General features: G+C 36.2%; 1 protein-coding gene across 3 annotated transcripts in view; it reads left to right on the top strand.

The window, feature by feature from the left end:
* The window catches only part of MAN1A1 (mannosidase alpha class 1A member 1), a 151,699-nt gene that overhangs the window by 56,411 nt on the left and 83,171 nt on the right, over positions 1-12,117 (top strand). For all 3 annotated transcript variants that reach the window (XM_055811199.1, XM_055811198.1, XM_055811200.1), the window contains exon 4: positions 6,107-6,187. In XM_055811199.1, coding sequence (XP_055667174.1) covers positions 6,107-6,187 — 81 coding nt within the window. The remainder of the gene's footprint in view (positions 1-6,106; positions 6,188-12,117) is intronic.

Here is a 12,117-nt window from a genome sequence, read left to right as displayed (position 1 = left end):
CTGAAGCCAGCCCACAGCTGTATATATTAACCCAGCTTCATTCCTCTACAATTCCCCCCCTTTGGTTTTTTTTCCCCCTTTTCTTTTTTAACAGGACTATATGTTTACTACTTTGCCATATAATTTATTAGTACACTCTAAATACCAGACTTCAAAGTGACTTGATTTTGGTTTGATTACGAATAAGAAATTATTTTGATGGGCTGAAAGGAGATCTTGCACATTTATTATTAAATCCAGTTCTTTTGCTACTAGAGTTCGTTAATGCCTTTAGTAGCACTTTATTTTTGTTCCTGTTTAAGATCTTAAAGTTTGTCATGTGGGGACTTTATCAAGGTTAAATAACATATTATGCAATAACCAAGCTTTGACAATTGCAATAAGAAGGTGGCTAAAATGGTTTCCCTTGTCTATGGGAACAGAGTATTTTAGCAGGCTGCCACTAAATTTCATTTGTGGAATACAAATGAAACTTACTTCCCCCACAATTGCAAGTAATTAAAATGTTGTTAAATTACAGTAGCTTAAAGTGAGCTCTTGTGATACTCTTGGTGTCTCTATCATACTTCCCAGACTGCTTGAAAATGCTAGAATTTGTTGTTCCCAACCTTTGCGGTTTAACTGGGAGATATTATTTAAAAGTAATAATAATAATAATTACTTCTCTCATTTCACTGGAAACATGGTTCCTTTGTGTCCATTTTTTAGTCTAGAATTATGCGCATTATTCAGCTTTGCTCAGTGTGGAGTCCCTGGTGTTCTCTTGCACAGCTTGTTAACCTGCAGGATATGGGCTGTTTACAACAGTACGGTATGGTATGTAGGTGTGGGGGGAGTACCTATAGTCCTTGTACATAGGAGCAATAGATGGAAATGCAGATGAGGTAACTGAAGTTTTATTACACTCTTGATGAGACAAGAAAAAGAGAACTGAAAGAAAGAAAGTTTTGGAAAGAACCTGTGCAAAAAAGACTGAAACAATTATTTGGTAGGATTTGTAGCCTTATTTGGATCTTTATAAAAACAAGGAGAGTAAGCTTTTTATCAGATATAAATTAAGATATTGGGTATAAATTATTGTGAATACATTCATCCATGTAAAAAGCACACAGTATTTTCTCCAATTGAATTATGAATGGCAGAGCAAGTACCAGTGTTAATGAGTGCCAGGTGGAAGCTTATACTAGATAAATAGAATTTGGTTGTATGTCAAATGAAATATTTCAAAATCAAATATTTCAGAAGAAAACATAGACAAATTGTTTTGGCCTTGGTCTACAAATTTATGGAAAGGAAGACTTTCAGGAAAGATGCATTAAGGAAATGATTCAGAAGGATGTGAATACTGATTTTTGGGAAGCTGGAGGAGTCAAAGGAAAAAGGCTTCAGGAGAGCCCAGCTGACAGTAGTTTTGTCGTCTGAACAGTGCTTTCAACACTAAATTCAACCACAGCTCGTTGAAGCTTTAACAGTTTACCAGTTGTAGATTAATTCTCTGGTTTACAGAAGGGCGAGGGAAGTGGTGAGATGCAGCTGAGATCAGATTGGCCCTGTTGTATGTTTGCAAATAAAGTACAAATGCAGGGTAACATAAACTAGCTAATGTAACAATTCCTCCCTACCCCATTTGGGAATAGTTGTTGCTTTTGGAAGATGGGGCTTCCTAAGGTATAGTCAACCTCCCTTTCTTTAAAAGGAGTGACTTTAATAGGTTTAGTGGTTAAACCTGTAACATCCTGCAGCTTCTTGAGTGTTTCCAAGCTATGGTTCTTCTCTTGCTTTAAAAAAATCTTATTTTATATGCTTATTTTAGCATTTCTCCTTGTCAAGCCAAAATGTGGTAACACACAGCTGTTTCGTCCTTTTGATTGTAGAGACTTGCTTATTCGCATAGCCTGAATTTGAGAAGGAGCGGTTTCCACCATAAGTAAATAGGTTCACTTTGGTGTTATGTGTCTAGCCAGCAAACGTAAAGGATGTTACACCTCTTTGTCAAAATAATTTTGTCTTTAGAAGCCAATCAAGGAAACCACATGAAATTCCATACAGTTGTCAAGTTTTAACCTTGCATCATGTAATGGATACATATATTGCTTTTCGTTTCCACTTTCTGTCAGTATGGTGAACTGCAGTCACAATTTCTCTGGATTTCATTTAGTGCTTGGATGATACCATTTATGATTCACTTATCAGAAGATCAAATAGCGAATGATAAATTATTGAACAAATGTAAGATGAAAGACCAAGTTACTCATATACTTCAATTAACATAAAAGCCCTGGAAGTAAAACAAAAATACGTTCCCAATATACATATCCCTTTCCCAAGCATCTACATACTTTAAGAATCCTTTATACAAGGGAGGTCTCCAAAATCAGCAGCCAGAGTAAGATGATATTGCATAGGAACAGTAAGAGCTTAGCACAGACCATGTACTAAAAAAGGTGTTTCAGATATCGTCATACACAACACATGGCTGTGCTGCCTAATTGGAGTACTAATGAAAAGACTGTAAAATTAGAAAGAATATCTATCCAGTTGGTCAGAGCCATATTACATACTTGGGATTTTACAAAAGGAACATCATAGTCATTTTAAAATAAGCCTATCCAGTCACTTCTCTTTACAGAAGTTCCATTAGATATAATGGAATTAATTCAACCGTATCTCAGACCTGCTATATAATGATAAAATGATGGTTTGAAAGAGAAGACTAAACTTAAAATAAAAAAATAAAGTAATTCTGGCCTCTTCAGCTGCTGAAGTAGAAACTTTGGGAAGTGAAGATGGAGGGGTTTGCTATATGTCTTGGCACTGTTAAATAGATCATAAGGTATTTGAGTACAGCTGGATAGCTGGATCCAAGAGCAAAATAAAAATTAACATTGCTTACTCAGGATCTGAATGCTGAGTAGAAATATACAGATTCATTTGTGCAAATTCTGTGTGGATGATGACTAGAAATGTGAAAAGAGGGTAGTGATCAAAGTATGGCACCTTAAGCGTGTAATACAAAAAATTTAAAAAACAAAAACAAAATAACAAAAAAACCCAAACAAAAACCCCCACCAAATCAAAACAGAAAGAAGGGTAAAGTTGGTATAGCAGAAATTGCTACTTTTACAAGTTCACTTTTCTTAACAGACTTCTTCACATGAACTTTCCATGTAAAGATGAATCTTTCTTTGACATGAAATTATAAAACTTCTTGAACTGTTTTGCAAATTGCTGTAATTCCTGTGCTTTCTGAGAATACTACTACCTTGATGTAATGAGTTTAAGAATGACTGTGTATTAAGCGTACAACATTCAAATCTACCATTAATGAAATGTCTGTCCATTTCATTAATTGCATCTGCTTTAGTGGCTTGTGTAAAAGTTTTAGTAAGAGACAAGGATTTCAAACAAAGGTTCAGAGATGTGTACAAGTAAGGTATTGGAAATCTGTTAACATTAAAATAATGGTTAACTTCAAGAAATACCCTGAAAGATCACCACTTCAGCAAACATTCAGGATTACAGTGCAATTAATCTTTGTGGTTTGACATTAAAATCTTTATTCACATTACTTCAGAGTCTTTTAGTCTGTAACTGATTTCCAGAAGCAGATGTCGGTGCATATGTACTGAGCTTTTCTTAAAGGGCCTTTGCATTCCTGGAAAGATAGTAATGGTTTGTGAGTTAAATGGCCATATTAAATCCAGAAAGGCAAAATGTAAGGTACTGGAGACAAAATATTCAGCTCATATATCACTTCAAGCAATTCAAAATGAAAAAGTAATTTAATTCAATCCTCACAGGAAACACAAGTGTCTGGGATATCTGATTAACTCATTTCCTTGTCTAATACCTACCTCTTTACAGCTTCAACTTTCCCACATCAAAGAAAAGTTCTTGGCATGTGCTGAGGCTCAGGACTGAAATGGAAAGAACTTGAGCTTCTGAAGAAGGTTCTTAAAGTGAAATACTATTTTTAGGCATTTCAGCTAGCTCAAGCTCCAGGGAAAAGAAGCTGCCCCTATTAGTCCTTTTAATCATCCTTTCTTCAGTCTGATCAGGTCAGCCTTTCTTAAGTCTGATCAGTTCTTTACAAGCTGTTTTATGCATTGGATGTAGTTAAGGTAGACTTCTTCATTTAATGTAGAGTTTTTACATAGGTAGCCTGCTTAGATGAACAGGTGTATTGTCTAGTTAGTTCAGAACTCTAGAGGATTTAAATGTTTTTATATCCATCTCCCCAGGTTTGCCATATATCATGGTATATTAAAAGGAAACACAAAGAAAAGGCACTAGTTAAAGTTGAATTGAATACCTGTTCCCGGTTATTTCATTCTCCTTCTTGCTGTATTCAGTGAGACGATGACTGAACACTTGGAAGCAGAAATATCAGTTTAATTTTGGAAACAGAAAGTAAACCTTTTTTGCCTTTGTAGTTTCTTTCAGAAAGAATAAGAGTAGACCAGTAGTGGGATAGCAGTGGGTGAGGAGGTCCTGTAGAGTTTTAGTACACTTAAGATAAACTTAGAAAAAAATTACGTTCTAAACAGTGCAAGACAGCAAGATCACTTTTTCAGTTTCCAGTCTTAACACGTGATGCCAGGTCTGAGTTTTCAGCAGGCAGATGTGTGATGGCTTTATTTCATCTGCCTCTTTGAATTGTGCTCGTGTGTATACAAAACCTACACAGCACATATATATATAATGTACACATTATATATTAATCAGAGCAATTCTGTGAATGGAATTATATCCTGAATTTTTAGAGGGGGAGGAGCAGGACAGATTTTAGAGGAGAAAAGTTAAATGCGTCAGGGCAAGTGGACAAGCATTGTAGCAAGTCTGTGAGTGTTTTTTGAAGTCTGTACCTTTATAACTGATAAAACACTGCACAACTCTGCAATGTGTCTAGATACTTTTCCTTAATCAGAGTGCCTTGCAAACTGTAAAGCATGAAGTAATACTTCTAATAAGTAACCTAGTGCTGTTTTCTTCTGCAAAGGCAGTTTACTGGAATTTAAAATCCATAGAAAAGAGGGAGCAACAACTTCTTTGCTCCTACATAAACTGGTATCTGCATGTTTAAACTGGAAAAGTACAAAAAATAGCTGAATGAGAAAAGCCTGCAAGCCCTTTGGAAGAAAATCCTGCAGCCCCACCATGCATTGATTTATATTAAATATAGCTCTAATGTATTTCACAAATAGAAGATGGAAAAGACCATTCAACAGAAGCAAGAGCAACCCAGAACACACAAAAGTCAAACACCTGTTTATGTGCCCAAAAGTTTAGAGTTTAGAAGATTGACTGCTGGGTGCTATTTTTCTACAGAAATACAAAAATATAAAAAGTAGTATTACATAAAAAAGTGAAAAATAAGAAACTTCGATAGATGAGCTTTCAACTGAATGCCTATTGAGTAGATTGAATGTTGTGTGTCAGAGTAAAATTGGAATTGACTTAGTAAAGAGCAAGAGAATGTAGCAATCATGAGACTCAGATTCTTTATTTAGGTTTGCATTTTAAAAAGGCAGAGAAGAATGTGCTTTGACTTTTGGGATAGATAATGGCTGTATCTGTACTGCTTAATACAACGAACCTAGTCTCTATCATTGGTAAAGACCAGGCCAGCTTCAGAAGGGCTGTCACCATCATAGTGAAAGATCATCTGCTTCCTTGTGAATACATGTCATGATTACATTTTTATCATGAACATATAATTGACTCATTCTAATATTATACACGTGCCCCATTTTACAATAACTTATGTTTAGACTGTGAGTCGCATTTAGGGTGAGGTTGAGGTAGTGTGGGACATGATCTGAGAGTACTTTTTGTGTCTGAGTGCTGAATCATCTGCAGGGAATTAGATATGTGGATTTAGAGGATGACTTGTGTCGAAATAATTCTTTGTTAATAAGAAGAGGAGAAGAAAATACTTCAAAATGCTCTTAAGTTCACTTACGTTGGCTTTCCCTACACCATCTCTGTTTTGCCATTTACAGCTGGTGTAGCTTAATACCTGCATGTATATAAAAGACAAAAACAAACAAACAAAACCACACAGAAAAATATCAGGGAATAAAACTATGTTTGTTTATTTCAACAGAATGCTGAAATTTCAGTATTTGAAGTGAACATTCGTTTTGTTGGTGGACTACTTTCAGCTTACTATCTTTCAGGAGAAGAGGTAAGATATTTCCACATAGTTTATCTGAAATATCGTCATCTAGATAAGTAGTTAACTTTTAGTTTAATAGTTTTTATTTATCCAATTTATACTTGTTTAGAACTTTGAAAATGGCTTGTACAGCAGACATCTGTCCAGTGGCTTTTCTAACTTCTGTTACTGTTGCTTACTGTAAGTCTTAAAGCTATTACTTCTTGTAAGTGTTTTGGGGTTGGTGTTTTTTTCCTGAGTTGAAACCATACCCAGTACATTCTTACTGGGCTTTGTGCTGGTGTATGTAATTACGGAGTTCCTATGCCATGGTAGTGGTAGATTTGGTGCATCAGGTTCCTGATTCACAAATTGGTTTCGAGCATATCCTTTCACTCCTGTAAACAATCGTTGTGTTGGCCTTCCTGAAGCTGAAGCATCAACTCATATGGAAAAGACATGTTAAGAACAAAAAGATAACTGGTAAGCCTATACATGTGAATGTCTTTAAAACATTAATATCCCATTGATCTCTATTGCCTGTCATGGTTCCTGGAGAGGATGAAGAAGCAATTTCATCTAAGAGCTTTGACTAATGCAATATTATTTCTGTAATATATTTGGAGAAGCTATACTGAGTCACAGGTACTGTGATACTTTAAATTTTTAGCTTGGCACTTGAGAAGTCTTTTATCTTACTAGCTTAAATGCTTTTTCCTGTCTCTGGATTATAGCAGTATTTTATTGTAGGATTAACACAAGTTTAATACTCTTTAATTATAAGTTGCATTTACCATTGGATTTCTTAAAATCCAAAACATTTTCTGGTGGAAACTCCACAAAACCCTAAAGATGTATTATTCTCTTTCATATGTCAATTTCCCACATACTGGCTAAAGCTCTGTTTTGAACCTGTCACTTCAACCTAAATTCTATGGTGTGCATGTTGTTTTTTGTTAATTTTTTTCATTATGTTAAAGCTGTCTTAGCAGGTACTTACTGGGTCATGTACCTGACAAAGCAGTTATAAGGAGACAGTGTTCCTCTAATATTTTCACATCCTAAGTAGACTTACCTGTTTATTTCCCATTATCCTGTCCTGAGCATATGTGATCTTGAAAAGACACTCATGTTTTACAATATACAGGTTTTCATATTTTTACTGTTTTGTAATTTTCTGCAGAAAAAAAATTGCACTTACACCCATTTCAAGTTCACACTTAAAAGTAATGAAAAAATCTGAGAGGTGCTTGGTAGCGCATTTCTAGATCTTTACTAAATATCATTTTGCTGTTTCACCTCTGACTCTTGAAGGAAATCCCTTGTGCTCCTCCAGTAACTCAGTGCCCAGAAAAGTGTATGTAAGGATGTCTAGAACTGAAAGCTCTTCCTTCTGCGATGAAACAGTTCTATCTTTCACTGCAGATCTGTGTCTTACAAACAGGAGCGAACTTTTCCAGTATAACCTATTGCTGCATTTTAATTAACCAGTTCTGACAGAAGCAGAGGATGCTTCTTGGCAGACAGTGAGCTGGCAGAGGACTGCACGCAAGCCTTTATATCAAGCGACAGTTGTCTGCCAGTAAATGCTTCAACCATTTGTTATCTGTTGTTGATTTCATCTGTGCTGATGGTTTATATCTTGTGTCTGTTAACGTGCAGTCTCACTTTCAATCAGTGTGTATAGTTTCTCCTAAATAACACCTAGTCATTGCTCCTCAGCCATTCCTGCAGCTTTACCACCACCTCTTGCACTAGATTGATAGCAACACTGGTGTTCAAATAAAACTCTTTTACAAATGAAATGAGGAAGCATTTAAAACAAAGTGTTTCACACAATGAATAATTAATTGGAACTCTTTGCAGTAGGATATTGGTGATACTGGATGCTAATGTCCATTCTAAAAATGCATGGACTTATCAATGAAAGTAGAGTGGGCTCCTAAATGCAAAGTTGATGTGTATGATTAAGGAGCATCCTGAGCTCTTGCAGACTGGGAAAGACACCGTCCATGCTTGCCACTGGTTTTCAAACTCTTTTGATAGACACCTGCTGTCCAAGACAGAATGATTTTCCTAGACTAATAGCTGTCCTCGAGGCTTAGAGAGTGCAGCTCAGCACGCTCTGCCTTTATCAGATTGGGGAAACTTCCTGATTTGTCTCCAAAATCCAAGATACTGAAGCAATAGCCAAGGGCTGCCTTATGGGAAGAGCAGGGTGTAGCAGTTTTGAGGGCAGAGCCGCTGTGCAGCAGTGTGAGGTTTCCCGTGTTGTGAGAGTCTGTCCTTTGCTGGTGCTGCTGGCAGGTGTGGAAAGGACTGAGGGCCCCAGAGGCTGGCTGCCACTGCAGAAAATATATCTTTAGTCATCTGCTAATCCATTATGTTAGGGGGCCTTCCTAAGGAGGTGGAACAACCTGTGTGCAGACTGGAGGATTAAGCTTTCTCAGTTAAAAGCTCATTTAATTCTTTATCAGATTAACTATTTAAAAAGCTTATGTTTGCTGTGCTCACTTATCAATATCCTAATTAAAGCAAGCTGTGTTTCAGTAAAAGGAGTGACGGAAATAATTATTGTTTGTACTTCTGAATTACATTTCTGTGGGTAATGATCCAAAGCTGCAACACATTGTATGTTCCATAATCATTTGCATGTCTAACTAATCATGATTAAAGAATATCCTATCATACTGAGTAGTTCCTAAAACATCCTGCTCACGTAATAGTTCATTTAGATAAAGGCACCAATGTGAATAATTCTAAAAATGATCAAATTGGATACTTTGCCACTTGGTAACTGTGTGTGGTGCTCACTTGCAAATAGAGCTATGAGATGCATTCTATTAAACTTTCTACAATTTATGCTTTACTAGGATTAATATGAAAAACCTAAAAGTGGTAGAAGAATGTTGTACACTTTAAGTCACTTTTAAAATTTATTTTATGGTTGCTATTTAAACCCCTGCTAGAATTCCATCAGTTATCAAATTTTACTTGAATAACAGCTACAAATACCAGAAAACTTGGTTTCAAGATGAGTAACCTTTCAAGGACTGCTTTTTTGTTTCTTTGGGTTTTGTTTTTAAGTCCCTTGTAGTAATATTGCATGTGAATGCTTCCCTTCCATTTTTCCATGAGTCAGTGGCTGTACGAGATTATTAAAATACACCTGTCTCCTTTAAAGCACTACTAGTATTGATTTGTTTGCTTGTTTGCATGAAAGCCTCTGGAGAAACCTATAATATGGTAATTTTAACCCATATGAACAAGGCAGATATTTTTGCAAACTTTCTTGATCATTTTGTTTTAATTAAACCCAAAGTCATTAGTAGACATGCACTTCCTTTTCTAAACAATTTGGTATGCAACCTTTTTTTGGTTTTGTACTGGCATAAGATGTCCAGTAAGGGAGAGGTTTGGTTTACAACTGCTTTGATGTACTTACTAGTCTGATTCTGGTATACCAAGGCTCAGGAGCATTGCATGCAATAAGATCCCCTGTTCTGCAAACCCACGTAATTGTTTTTTTTCTCTTGCTTGAAATACACTCCCAAATGTAGTCATATAAGGAGATCATTTGTTAACTTCTAGAGGAGGACAATGCTATATCCTCTAACAGCAGCTAAGAACTTTCTTGGAATTCATGGAGATGAGAAACACTATTTCTGAGCACTATGATCTTCATTGTTGGGGCTAACTGTGATACTGGTGATGAAAGTCATGGTAAGCATATGGCACTGCTTGTAGAGGATATACAAGTCTAAATACTGTTCTGGATAGCTCTTCTAATTTACTGATGCCTGGTTCTTATAGGTACTGTTAAAGCTGTTTAATAAGGGGACTGTTTTACTTGAAGGCTGGTTCCACAGTCAGGGAATACATTGCATAGGCAGAAATAGAAGGAGCTTTAAATAATTGCTGTTTGTATGAGTAGCAAAAAAGTAAATCTAAAATGCTCTGAAGTGAATAAGGAGCATGTGAGTTTCAGATCCAGCTGGTAAGTTCCCACATTCCTTTGAAGCTTTTCCAGTTTTTGAATGGGATGAGTAATATTTTTTTTTTCCCCCAGAGTTAAAATATTTTTGATTCAGCAGCTGTTCTTCCTGCATAATAAAACCTTCTCTTTTCTAGGACTAAAAATAGTTATTTTCACTGGAGGAAGACAAAATAAAGTTGGCAATGATGTTCATGTTGCCATTTCTTTCCATGGTATGAAGCAGAAGTGTGATAGGTTTTTTTTATTTTTTTTTTACTTTGGCAGTATATCTTGTTTAAAAGATCACGAGTTTATCCTGATCATGATAAAGGAATAAAAAACCCACAAAAAACTGTTCTTCATGATGATAAATGTTGGGCTTTCTAAGTTTCATCTATTACTCTTTGACCAACTGTTAATTAGAAGTAAAAAAGGTGGGGTAAAAAAAGTGTTGATGTATCACCTAACTAGTTTACATCTGCATTTTAGGAGTTACAGTGCCACTATTCAGCTTCATTTGATGATCTTGGCCTCCTGTCTGACTTCAGACCTAATAACTGCCCACTTAAAACAACCATGCATCAGTGATGGTAGTGCTGTCTTATTAATGAGCAGCAGACATGAAATAGTGATGCAGATGCTATTGCTCTAGAGCTGCCTTTGCCAGGCTAACCACAAAACATTGCTGACTTCATGTAGTGCTAAGACAGTCTCCAGAATTTAGCTGTAGCTGGTTTTATCTTGCTCTCCCTCTCTTGTAGAGGTCTGCCTTCACAGAGAATATTTAAATTCCATAAATACAAAAAATACGATTAATCATTTAGCAATCTTGAGTAGTAGGGAGACGAAGTTTGTCACCTATACAAAAGTATTGGCTCATTTCTGCAAATCAGGAATGTAAGTTCCAGTATAGGTGCCTTGGGGATCTTGCCTCACCAGTGTGAGAATTGACCACATGTTTTATCTCCTGCTTCCTTTCACCTAATGACGCTAATTAACAAGAGGTCTTTTCCTTTTATTTCTTGGAAGCTTGATTTCTAATGCTGTTTGAAACTCCAGTCATACTGTATCAGCTTGATCACTTCTGTGTGAATGCCACTTAACTCCTCCTTTAGCATCTTCATAGACTGGCAGAATTCCCTGTTTGATAGAAACTAGAAGACTGCAATTGCCTGTAGTTTTCTACCCCCTTGTTTTCAGATTTGGGTCCTGTTTGCCACCTACCAGCCATCTGCTGCCACTTTAAGTGATGTATCAGTACTTCAGTGGTGTTATCTTTCAGTTCTTTTGGAGCTCTGGTACCTTGATGATTTGTTTCATTTTTATCAATTTATGATTTTTTTTGTTGTTAATTTCCATAGAGTCCTGGAGTCACCTAGCTTAGAAGGGACCTCAGGAGGTCATCTAGTCCAGCTTTGATATTGGGACAGTGCATTAGGCTTGTCCTTTTAAAAATCTCCTTGCATGGTAATCTGCCTAGGCTCTTCAAGACTGAACACTGGGGCAAATACAGGTTTTCTGCAATGGCTTCATTTCATGAACTGTGCTCTTTTACACAGACATCTTTTATTTTTTCCTCCTGACTCTCTAGCAGGCCTTATGTTTCTCTTTTTTTGTTAGCTTTTTTTTTAACTTTAAAAAATTGTTCTTCAAAAATTACTTTTAGCTTGACCTAATGGTTTTTCATTTTACTTGTCAAGCATCATCAGTTTCTGTATTCCTTAATTGGACTTAATATACTCTTGCTTTTAATTACCTTCTTTGCAGTTACACCAAAAGAAGATAGAAGTCATCTGAGCCTTTTGGTTTAAGAATCTTGTAACTCTGAACCTCATCTTTTATCCTCCAAGTCAGCTCCAAGCATTTTACCCATTTGGCTGCTCCTTTCTAAGTTCATTTCAGCTGGTCTTGATTCTCTTTCCAAACTTAAACATTACTAGAGTGAACCTTTTGTTTATAACAGCATGTTGAATTGGAGCATGTG

This window comes from Falco peregrinus, chromosome 7, assembly GCF_023634155.1.
Source record: "Falco peregrinus isolate bFalPer1 chromosome 7, bFalPer1.pri, whole genome shotgun sequence".
NCBI classification, from domain to species: Eukaryota; Metazoa; Chordata; class Aves; order Falconiformes; family Falconidae; genus Falco; species Falco peregrinus.
The sequence above is the reverse complement of the archived record's forward strand: the minus strand, read 5'-3'. Positions and strand labels throughout refer to the sequence as shown.